General features: G+C 30.0%; 1 protein-coding gene across 1 annotated transcript in view; it reads right to left on the bottom strand.

Moving 5' to 3' along the window:
* LOC143251578 (DNA polymerase theta-like) overlaps nucleotides 1-13,187 on the bottom strand; it is a 104,084-nt gene that overhangs the window by 15,235 nt on the left and 75,662 nt on the right. Inside the window, exons 15-20 of the mRNA XM_076502850.1 lie at nucleotides 9,164-9,481; nucleotides 7,873-8,031; nucleotides 7,510-7,691; nucleotides 5,067-5,282; nucleotides 4,605-4,839; nucleotides 1,183-1,367 (exon numbers count right to left, since the gene is read on the bottom strand). Coding sequence (XP_076358965.1) covers nucleotides 1,183-1,367; nucleotides 4,605-4,839; nucleotides 5,067-5,282; nucleotides 7,510-7,691; nucleotides 7,873-8,031; nucleotides 9,164-9,481 — 1,295 coding nt within the window. The remainder of the gene's footprint in view (nucleotides 1-1,182; nucleotides 1,368-4,604; nucleotides 4,840-5,066; nucleotides 5,283-7,509; nucleotides 7,692-7,872; nucleotides 8,032-9,163; nucleotides 9,482-13,187) is intronic.

Consider the following 13,187-nt stretch of genomic DNA (forward strand, 5'->3'; position numbering starts at 1 on the left):
AATTAGGGTTAAGTTCAAACAATAATAAAAGGAAATAAATGAAAATCCAGGTAAGTACTATATTTCTTGTTGGTTTCTTAGTTTTAGTAAACAATTACAGTTTTGATTAATGGGAATGATCCAACTTGAAAGGCATATGAAAAAGGTTCTTGAAATTATGTTTCTTTATACAATTCTCATCAAGTGTACTCTATCCATAACACTGACCAGTCTACTGGCTTAGAACTGGTACACTAGCACTGAATTTGAGTTTAGATTTTGCTTAAGATGTTAAAATTATTGCAATATTAAAAAAAGAAAAGTTTTTTAGTATCTTTATGTTATTCATAAATTAATAATCATATTCTTCACTCCTTGCAAGAGTTTGTTCTTGACAATAAAAAAAAAATTATAACAGTGAGGATTAGTTGCAAATCTTGGAGGTAAATGTTGGGTTTACAGCTATCAAATGCAATGTTTTCATGCATATTTCCTGGAACTTAGCTTGACTCTAACTCTCACCAACATAGGAACAGCAAATGAGAGACTGACTGAAAAATTAATTGGGTCAAGACCTTTGGGCTAGAACATTGTTAACCTAATGGACATCACTTGACGTTAACTGTATACAGGCACAAAACAACTACAATTTTATGTACTGTAGGTTATTCTGTAGCACTGGGACATTATGACCAGGTTATAATCACTCCTCTGGCCCAGAAGCATTTATTATGTGGGATATGATAAGCCCACAGGGATTTTGCCAGGTCTCCCAGCAGCCCAATCCACCCATGCTAAAATACATTAAATTTTCAAAACCACTATGACTGATATTTTTGTGTGTTCTTAAAAAGGTTTTCATATATCCATCAGATATAAGTCAAGTCACATTAATGCCATTACTGTTTCCCATGATATGTAACAGTATAAACAGAATGGTACCACAAGCTCTTATTTTTAATTGAATTTCCAACCTTGTAATTCCAAATGAGTTTTTAATGTTGTGTAATTACAGGACCTTTTAATTCATGAGTAATCTTTTCCCTAATCAATGTTTAAATGACAGATAGTATTTACAGGTTAACTACACTCAAATAATACCCTTCATATAAAACATTACAAAATTAATAAAATTGCACCTCGAGAAGTATAAAATCTAGTTTACTTGCATTGAAAAATTGCATTAAAGGCATGCAATTGTACCTGTTTGGCTTGTTGTCTTTCCTTTTCTGTGACTTCCAACATATCACGTTTCTTCCACTGAGCAGCAACAGCTTGAAACACATCACCTCCACTCTTTAAGAGAGCACAAAGTTTCTTGTCCCCAGATAAGTGGGCCAATACCCGCAGCTCTAGCTGAGAGTAATCTGCAGCAAGGAATACTGCACCTGTATAAACCAGAAAATTATCATTAATATTACAATACTGAAATACATTCTTTAAATCGAGTCTAAGGCCTGTGAAAAATATCTCAGATATGATAAGAATTAGTTTGGCCTGGTTTATATACATAAAATATTTTACTTTTCTAAAATTATGACCAATCAGTATTGTAATTTTGAGTAAAAATATGTAATAATTTCAAAGATTATAATAACTCCATTTTTCTAATTATCTAATAAGTCCTAAGTCTCTGATATTATCTAGTAACAGGAATTAGAGTGTTCATGGTATATCTATACCTTCTTAAATATGATTACAGACACATTAATTGTACTGGAAGATTAACTATCATATGAAAGAAGGGGAGTTAGAAGAAATAAAATAGAATGAAATTAATGCAGCGAGGAATAACAAAAGTGAAGCAACCATGGATATTTTAACTGTGAGAATAACTTTAACAAAGATAAGTGGGTAAATAATTTACATTCAGGAAGAAAGATTAAAAGCTGAAACACAGAAATAAACAAAGCTAAGAGAGAGATCTTCTTATGGTATACTTTAAGAACAAACACAGTATATACAGTTTTGTTTTAATAAAAAATTAAATTTAATGAAAGTATCTTATCTTTATAAAGAGCATCAATAAAGAGGTGAAAAAACAATTATAAAAAGACAACTCTTTCACACACAAAAAATCAGGTTTTTAAAAGATGTTGGGGAATGTACATATAGAATTTATATATGCTTGTCCAAATGCAAGATGAATTTCATGTTAAGATTAAAAATACTTTTCTTAGTCTTAAAATGTGCACTAAAACCACCCAAATAAACTTTAAATATTTGTTTTCAGTCAAACTTTATCTGTTTTTCTCTCTATCCTAACTTTATACAAAGTTAGTCAATCTGAATAGAATGATATAAATTGGAGTATGGAACTACATTTGTTTATCCTAAATAGATTTAAACCCATAACAGTATACATATATTTATATTGAATTGTTATTATCACCTTCTGAAATCTTTGAACAATCACTCTTTGCATTATAAGTTGTAACTCACCTTGTAAATGTGCAGTACACATTACATTACGCACAAGGTGCTCGTGAGAATACCTCATAAAAAACTTTTATTATATTATTAATTATTTACTTCACCTAATCTTACCTTGATTTACATGAAAAGTTTCCTATTTTTACATTTTAGTTACTTTATAATAATAAATAAAGAATACACATAAAAAATAAGAAATAAAATACTTACCTAGGTTTTCTTTTTTTTAGCCATTGACTGCTAATGGCACTTAACCCTACTTTTGTATATATACGATAGTACTGCACTAAATAATTTTATATTTATTTAATAATGCATAAAAGAACACAGAATAATAATGTGCAAAAAAGCAGACAGTGTTGCACAGCTATCAATTTTTTTCTGGTTTTTTGACTATGCAACTATAGAGTCATTAAAACTTCATCTAATCTCATCAATGTGTATCCCATGAAAGTCAAGCTTGAACTGAAAGTATAATAGACAATTCTATTTACAGAAAATAATGTAGTATAATACATCATTTGACAGATGAAAACCTTGGCTTTCTATTTGTTATAAATAAAAAAGTAATGAATGTCAGAGAGAACTGTTGATAATTTCTGAAGGAGAGGATGTGAAAGTTGGAGGTGGCAAGAAGAGTGTGACTTTCTGTGTCATTGCTCAGTAACCAAAGATTGAAGGCTATGAACATTATGCTCTGCCTGAATGATGATAATATTATGTTGAGTAATTCACATTAAAATTCATATTTCTTGGAAGGATGAAAAATAAATTAGAGAGAGGGGATATCCAGAGATGATATGTCACAAATCTCACATCAGGAGAGATTAGATTCTTTTTATTTTGTCTCATAAAAGAATGAATTTAAAACTTATGTAATATTAAAATATGGGTTATTAGCTCTGTTTATATGCTACATTTATTGTGATCTTATGAAAAGAAAGTAGATTAATTAAATTTTGAACGTAACTACAACTATATGACATGTTCAGAAAGAGATGTTCATGGAGAGAGGATTAATTAATTTCAGAAAAATGTATCCTGATGAAACCACTCTTTTTTTTCTGTAGCTCGTGATATGATTATGAATATTTTATTGACTAAAAAGTAAAAAAAGATTCGACACTTTGTACACCATCAAGCCTAAATTGAGACTTAAATATATTCTGTGCAATATAATTCTCTATTTAGGCTTAATGGTCTACAAAGTGTAGAACCTAATATATATAATATACAACTCATAGTATGTTTGAGAATAATTTAAACTTTATATATCTAACCAATCATAGAAGTATTCAGCTTGATGTCAGGTTTGACTTTCTGAATAACAGTAAAAACTACCAAGACAGAAATGCTAGACAAGAAATCAACAACAATAAGGGTATAAAATAAAAAATGTGCAGTGAAAGAAAATATACTCCAAGAAAAAACGTTTAACTGCACCCAGGAAGAAGTGCAGAAAATGTACTAAATATTCTGATGAGAAACTTTCAAGTCTGTAAAACACTGTTTAATGTGTGCAAACATAAATTGGCAAGCTCTAAAAAGAATTAATTATTGGATGCAAAAACTGAGATTTGAAGAGGATTATTGATTATTGTGTGATACATATTTCATGATTGAAAAATAACAAGAAAAATTAAAAATCATTAAAATAGAAAAGTCAAAGTCAATTAAAAACTCAGTTGAAAAACAAACTCACTAAGAGGAAAAATAAATAAATAAAGAACTGGAAAGACATCTAGCTAAATTTTGTGGGTGAATGAGAAAGCCTGAAGTAACAGAGTAGTTAATGTAAAAACAGTTCTGAACAGTTTAGTTAGTTATAGCACATTTTGGAGTTTCTTTCTTAACCACTTATTTTTCATCGTACTTGAAAATATCTCACAGCATCCTCTACTTTTAAATGTACATATTACACTTATTATCAATAAAACATGATATACAATATTTTAAAATTTTGTTCTCAACAAAGACAACTATTCACTCAATTTTAAAACGTAAAATCTTTTGGAATTTTTAGTTTCTAATGAAGCATTTTCTCAGAAATTAATTTCAATTTTTTTCTCCATAAAATGATAAATTTTTAAAAAGAGTCACATATACATTAATTAAATATTATTTTTAAATACAATTTTTGTGAATTAACAGACAAGAATTACTTAAATTGAAAAAAAAATATTCACACAAACCTGTTCTTGGAACAAATGAAGACCTAAGATTGATAGTACATGTAGCTAATGTAGTTGAATTAATTGTCATAAGTGAAGTTTCTGATATTAACTCAAATTCCTTAGGAATATTCTGCAAATTAGGTTCATGCATGGTCACACGCCCAGTGGCTGTATATGTTTCACAAATCCCATATATACGGTGCATACCCAAACATGGATGAAATGACTTTTCTTTCAGCAAAGGAAAAACAACCTTAAAAAAACAAAGAACAATTCAAGTTTAGAAATATTATACCCACACTTAAGTCATATGCATTATTATCATTTCTCCAGTCTCTTCACTAACTGAAGATTTTACATTATAATTTGACTACAAATATAATAACAGAACATTTTATTCTTAGGGAGATTCCTACAAATGATGCTGTAATTATAATATGAGGATAAGTAATACAGAATGATAAAAATATACATTCATACCTTTTTCAAAGCTGAAGAAACCTTTCTCCAATTCAAAATAACTGCAGGCAATGGGTGAAAGTCCCTTAATTTTTCTAAGGCTTCTTTACTAGTGCTTAATTCTCTTGGTAGTATTGTACGCCTACCTCGTACACTTGTTCTCAAAGACAGGCAGTTTGTGTTAACTTTATTACCAGGATCTCCACCAGGAGGGAGCTTTAATTCTTTAAACAACACCTAAAACCAAAAGAAGACAAACAAGCATATTAATCAAAGGAATCTGAAAATCTCAGAACGTTTCTCTACCAAAATGTACAATATAATTAATGTTAACCTGAAGATGACCTAAGGAAATCAAAACACTGTTCTCTACTACATTTTGGTAAAAGTGTTAATATCCATACCAGCTATCCTGGGATACATTTTTCTTCAAGTGAGTTTCTCATCATCACAAAATACTACTGTCTGTTGTCTATCTGTGTAACTATTTCACAAGGTGTGAATGAATCTTCACCAAAATTGATATAAAGATGTGGGGGGTATATACAAATTTAACATTTAGTATTTTGCAATTTTCACGGGCACTTTTGCATTGTTTATTACTCTTTCAACCCCTAATGATGGATCTTCATCTAATTTGGCATGAAGTTTTGTTGAGCCCATAGAGACATACATGCAAATTTGCAGCTTCACATTTCATGTTTTGCAGTTTTTAGGAGTATTTTTGCCTTTTTACATCCTAAGATAACCTTTCTTTAATCATAAATTTACATAATTTCTATCCAGAGGATGAGAACTGCACCTAGAATTAAGTGGTATAACTATAACGTCTAAACTGGCATTTTATTTAAATTGTCAATCCGAAGAACTGAAAGGAAATTTGATATGTTTCTTTCTCATTGGCAGAGCTCCAATCATGGTTTGAAAATGAACTATTTAAATATCTTGTGTATATCATGTTAAACTAAAAACTTGCTATGGGAATATTCATTTGATATCACCTACAGACACTGTAGCTTTCCCAAAGTGCAAGAAGATGGAAAAATATTGTAAAACATTTTTTCTATTTCAATAACTAATACATACCACCAATACCTGTATGTAGTAGCTATACCTATGACAGGTGAAATAAAGTATTTTTTACATAGTATTTTCCAAGTCTCAATTACAGTCACATACTGCCATAACAACTACTGTCCTTGCTTAGGTCATGTTATTACAAAATAACAACTACTGTCCTTGCTTAGGTCATGTTATTACAAAATAACAACTAATGATTGAGTTACCTCATTTTAAATCATAGCTTAGGCATATTACTGTTACACTTACAGATCCCTAGATAATCCTTCATTTTGAAATGTATTCTGTATTTTTACTTCAAATGTAAGACTGAGCTAATAAGAAGGGCATGAAATAATGGAATTTCCATCACGTTTGACAGCATTCCTTCTCTAACAATTTCTCTATTTGCACAATTCAGAATTTATGGCATAAACATAGCCAATGAAATAATGATACAACTGGCATAAACACTATGATAAATATTAATAAAATTCTGTGGCTAATTAAAGTAACAATGAATTAGCCACATGACTAAGATACTTGTGACCGTAGCATAAACACAGAAAATGCGTAAAGAAAAGAAAATATCTTAACGTTATGCTGCAGTTAAGTTACTGAATTTGAAAAGTTGCTTTTCAGTCATACATGTATATGTTTCTGGTTTAATAATCAAAATATATCTGATATAATAGTAATATGCTAAATCTACTTTTCTCATAGGCATTAAACTAACCAGTTTGTATACAAATAAAGCAAAAATTATTCTCAAAGTTCAACAGAATCTTTTATCCTCCTCATAATGATACTTTACAACCATGAATTTGTAAATACAAATTATGTAACTATTTTTGGTTGTTTTTTTCATTTCTAAAAGATAGCACAGAAACCAAGAACTTTTTTTAACTTCAAACTTGAAATCCAAATAAATTTCAAAAAAAGTTTTTAAGCTCTTTCTATTACAATTTTTTATAAGACAGTGAGAATGGAAAATGCAAATTTTTTACTTAAATTTTCACTATTGGCTAAATTAACATAATCCATCAAATTAGTAAATATTTTTGTATGATAATTCAAAACCTAAATATTATTGTACAATATTACTAACTGTTCCTGCTTCTTAAGAAAATAATTTTAATTGACTAAGAATTAAACTCTAACACCATATTAACTCATTTTTCAATCTCAGATGTAAGGAGAAGCTGACAATGTTTAAGTTAACACAATATAAGATTCTACATCTCTTTATTCAGTAACAAATAAAATGACCCCCAGTGGGACAGCAGTAAGTCTTTGGATTTATAATGCTAAAATCAGGGATTCAGCAAATAGCTCAGTGTGGTTTTGCTATAATAAAAGCACATACAACCAAATAAAATAGCCTGCATATCTAACTTCTACCCACCCTAGCAACTTCCTGAGAAGAAGTTAGTGAAAACTGATGATGAGCCAAGCGATGTGCATACTCTTCTAATGACTGAAGTTGCTTCTGAAGGACAGTTTGATGACACTGACATTCTTCAGCGCTGAACCCAATTCCATTCTGTTCCATCTTGGCTAAGCTCAACAGTGATGGCATTTCAACTTCTGTTAAATAACAAAATGCTGATTAAAAGCTAATAATAATAATGAATAAACTAGCTCATTTTGCATTTACTTACAGTTCAATAAATTGTTGCTTCAAATATCAATTGCTTTTTCAAACTATAATGTTAATATTATCAGAACCAGACTTTACCCAAGTAATGATGAAGAAAGGCTTCCTTACCTTGAAAAGCTCTCAGCAGTTCTTTCTGCTTTAATTCTTCTCGCAACTTTTCCATGAGATGGAGTACAATAGCTGCTTCAGCACAGCTCCGAAGACGAGGTGACCCTCCATTAGAACTTGTGAGCCCAACACTTCCCACACCGAAAGTCCTTCCAACCACTAAAAGCAAAAATAATAATTCAGTTGTTTCTCTAGAAAATGAAACAAAATGAAGAGAGAAACCTGATTGTCTATAATATTAGACAAGCATATACTAATGATTAATACTCATGTTAACCTCCTTTATAAAATGATTTAATTTCTTAAAAACACAGTTAAGTTTTCACAAATGAAGATTTTCTTTTGATATATACATACTAAATGCTTTAAGTTAATAGAATACAAGATAAAAAATGTCGTGAAAGACAATGAGCCCAAAGACGACACATTAATGTAACAAATTAGTCAGTGAGCTCAAAGACGACACACATTAATGTAACAAATTAGTCAGTGAGCCCAAAGACAACACATTAATGTAACAAATTTATAAAATTTCAAGAATTCTGACAGTTTGTTACTAATTACTATAAATAATATTTTCTTCTATTATTTCAGTATAATCAATCCTAATTTTTCTGAACACAGAGAAGATGGAAAACTAACACTATCTACCCCCATAAAGGCTTTTTTACAGCTATTTGAACCAAACAATGAGAAGGACTGTCACTTTTCTAACACAGCAGCACCATGTCTCAAATCCTGAAACCTTTAATCCACAGCCTGACGTGCTAACCAACTAGACAACACCCCACCCAATAAAGAGTATTGCCAAAAAAGGCTTATGAAAAAAATCTTTAAGTAACAAAACAAGAAAATTTGTTTTCCATTACAAATAAATAAACATGTTACAGACAAATGAACCAAAAGTTATTTTTGATATGTTTAAAATGTATCCAAAAACATAATAACCATTGCAATATAAATCAAATGGAAATCTTAATTTTTGAGAGAACTAATTCCTTTATATTTTTCTCAGAAATTCTGAGACTTTCAGAAAACTAGAAATGTTTATCATCTCAGTGTGTGGCTTTGTTCACAATGACTAATCCATATTATAAAATTTGTTTAATTTATATATTTTTATTTCCATTCACATGGTCCATTATTTCCACCCAAAGATAAGTCTCCAGAACCTCAACTATAGTCACTAGCATCAGCTAAATGGATTCTCCTTATAATTATTCTATTTCTATCATACACACTTCATTATCAAGACCAGAGAAACAGTGAAATAAATTTAAGCATGCATTACCTTCAAGTAGTTTTGCTTCATTTGGAACCCTGTTAATTGCCATATTCAGTAGTGTCTTCTGTCGTGCACCAGGATCCAGCAACCATTCAGCAACTTTGGGATCTTCCCAGTAAATGTGCTTTTTTGTCAAAATAGATACATCACAGCCATAATACAGGGCATGAAACTGTTGCTTAAGATCAAATGCTGACACATGTTTACTGTGACTTGTTTTAGAAAATTTTTCTAGTACTGACTGAATAGCCTGTAGTCGTTCTTCAACAGTTAGATTTGTGTCTACAGGTGGTGGTTTCAGGCTTTCTTCACAAAGTAAATCTGCTGTAGAAAGTTAGAGGAAATATGTAGTAATTTTCAAAAGTACAATCAATAATTTTCTCAGATATTTATAACATTGGACACTGTAGTATTTAAAGAATTACATATTTAAAGTGTAAATTATGTTACCACAGAATCTGAAAATTTAATAACCACATAAATAAAACTTGTTGGAATATACGTAAAATACTGGAAAAAAAATTAAAGCACAGTTACTAGCATACATTTGAAGTATTTGAAATTCATGAGCAACGTTAATTAATTAGCAACTTTTCAACTACTAATCTACATTCTGTGCATGGAAGTTAGGTTGTAAAACAAAATTTAGCTTTGTTATTTATATTTAAACTATTCTGTTGTGTTTCATGAAAACCACCTTTACTATGTTTGTGTTTTATACACAAATGTGAATGCAAATCTATATACTGATAACGTAAAGGTCAAACAATTAATCTAAGGGTTGAGCTCGAATTTATATACATCTTCACATAAACGGCTTCAACACTGAGGGTTCTCCACAAAATTTATGAAATTCTTTAATTTTGCATTTCTTCAATTTATCTTTACTATTTAATTATGTAGACAAAAAAGTGCTGAAAAACAAATGACAGTGATTATAAAAAAATTATTACTCTGATAAAGTTTGTTAATTTACTCCAAAACTTTTAAATTATTAACACTAAATTTACAGCCAATTTTGTGAACCCATTATTTTTGTTGAATTAGGATCTGCAAAGCTTTTGTGATTCAATTGTTTTGAAAGAAAGTATTCTATAAATCCTGTGTAAGAATTGTGCTAGCTTGAAAAATTTGTTATGTATCCATGAACTTCTGTTTGCAACCTTTTTCAAGTGTTTTGAAACAGACAAATGAAAAATTATTTAGTTTTCAATCAGGTTTCATTGTTTTCAACTAGCAGCATTTAAAGTCGCAAGTATGTGTATCTTTCTAATTAATAGTTATATTTCCCAAACACTGCAAGACATTTGACAGTTTTATCTAACGGTAGGTTTGCAGAAGTGCTAACAAAACTTGTTCAAAGTAAAAAAAATAATAATGAAGTTTCTAAATTGCTAATGAGAATACTAAAAATTTATCCCTCAAATTATACAGTTTTTTTTTACACAATATATAGTGTATGGACTTAATGTATTTATACAGTACAAATTACATTATTTATAATTTTACTACATCATAATACTTAACATTATAAAGCTTTACAAAATTTGATTTAAAAATACTATTCGGTGAGTTGTATATAATAAACTTGCCTGTCCATCTGTTTGTTGTCATAAGTTGTTGTGAGGAACTTACTATACCAGTTTTGATAAACTTTTGGAGGTGGACAACACAAACATTTATTTAAAATTTTAAGCAATCAAACAAACAGCTTGACTTTAGCAGCCTTTTTTCAATTGTACCATCTTAACACTATAAATGAAAGTTCAACAGAGTAAGGATTTCAGAAACAAAATACATAAGCCCAATGTCAAATGCAACAAACATAAAATGCTGCACAAAGCACAGGTACCTTTGCATCTGATGAATGGTTCGTGTGCTAAGGCTCAAAGTAACAGAAGAGGATAGCTCGTGTTCCCTCTTGTAACATTGTTTTACAAACACAGTATTACCATATTTGCCAGTTTATAAGATATTTTTTACTCTTACAACAGTGCTTGATTATATCCTTCACCTTATACACAGGTTGAAAGATAGAATTCCACTAAAAACTCTCCAATTAATATCATATTTAACCAAAAGTACATTGTTCCTTTTACTTATGTTTGCTTTTTAAAGTAAATGTATTGACATTGTGCCACCTACTGCATTACAATACCATACTTGTAATTGTATCATTTGTTTTGATTCTTCATAACTAGAAGTTATTTTTCTCACAAGATAGTTACAATTAATTAATAAGACATTTATTTTATTTTAAATGTATTGATCTCATCTGTTATAGTAAAATATTACTAACATTATATCTAAAAGGTTAGTTTCTGTTATAAATATTAATTTTGTAAACATGTTTTTATGGTAGAGTATCATGTCTTAATGTTTAGTTGTTTTTTTAATATAAAATGAGTTTAACTGTATTGAAAACTTTGTAAAATTATCTATTACATGTTTATGACTTAAGTTATTGTAAACTGAGCTATCTACAGCATTTGAAGAGCATAAAAAAATCACATTTGTGGTTGTACTGATTACCCCCGAGTTCAGGTTAGCACAGTTTAAAATTAACTTCTAAGAATATCTTTACAAAAGTAAAGTCCAAGACTCAGAAGTCATCCTATACACCAAACCTCAAAGATATACACTTAAATTCTCAACAAATCCAGGGTTGTCTTATACACAGGCAAATACGGTAACATGTATCTTTATTAGTCAATTAAAACAAATAATCTTTTAACAGCTATCACATATTTTGGATTGTTCTTAATACAAATGACTTTCACACTTTTCACACCTATTCCTATTTTTTGCCAATTTCTTAAGAGTAGAACTTACAATGACCAGACTTTCCTATAATGCAAGTCTTTAATCTTGCTTTTTTTTTTCTATTTTGATGAATTAGTTCTTTTCCCAACAGGGGCAACCTTTATATGATCTTCTTTTATTCTTAGTGAGGTCAAGATGAATCCATAAAACAAAAACATTTAGACCACAGGCTTCCAATATGCTATACTCACAGAAATCATAAAATAAGATATCATCTATAAGTCTTCCTTTTATGTGAATAATCCCTCAGCACTTTGTCAGTAGTATCCATTTCACCTTTCATGCCATTGCAATCTATCAGTAGCTTTATGGCTATTGATCTATTTCCAATTTTTGACTGTTCATGTATCATGGTACTTAACAATTCAATCACTTTTCCCTTAAGTATTATTCATGTTTGTAAATGGATATTAAGGTAGCAGTTAAACTATGAATACTATGAGAGGATCTTTTATTCTCAAGATTTTAGCTACAAGTCTTCTTCAGAAAGCTCTGACATCGTGGTCTCTTACAAGGCTATTTACACAAATTTTTCCCAGATTAAGTTTTTAGTCAGCAAAAGAATGGAAAAACAACATAGGAAACCAATGGAAGCTGCTTACATCTTACTAGAACTTACACACTATGGTGGGAGTCTAAAGGTGGATAGAAACAGATGCAAGACTATTGAAACAAGAGCAGAACACTGACTTGTCTGGTGGTGGTCAATAGACAGCAACAGTGGACCAATCAAGGTGTGGCAAGGCAAAGCAACCAGGAACTTAAACCAGGAAAATTTGTTAAAATACCTTTGTCAAGCACCAGAATGTTCTAACCTCCTGAGGAAGACTTGTAGTCAAAACACTGATAATAAAAGATCCTTTCATAGCATTCAGTCTCATTGCTATCTTAACATATACTTTTCCCATCTTCAAACAACATGAAATTAGGGAAACAAAAAATGTGAATTTAGTTAGAAACTCAGCATGATCTTCAGGGTTCAAAATTTTCTATTTAAAGCCGGACATGTCCGTTAAAAAATCAAGTTTGACTGGCACTTTCCAATCTATCCCGGGACATCGTGACCGGTGGTCATATTCCTAACATTGTCCCCTCAAAAATAAGTGAGACAAAAGCTGTGTATACACAGCCCAAAAATTTTGCTTAAAAATATATTCTATAATGAGTGGAAAATAACTTGCAAAATTTAAGATTTAAGACAAAAAAA

The sequence above is a fragment of the Tachypleus tridentatus genome, chromosome 6 (assembly GCF_004210375.1).
Source record: "Tachypleus tridentatus isolate NWPU-2018 chromosome 6, ASM421037v1, whole genome shotgun sequence".
Classification (NCBI taxonomy): Eukaryota; Metazoa; Arthropoda; class Merostomata; order Xiphosura; family Limulidae; genus Tachypleus; species Tachypleus tridentatus.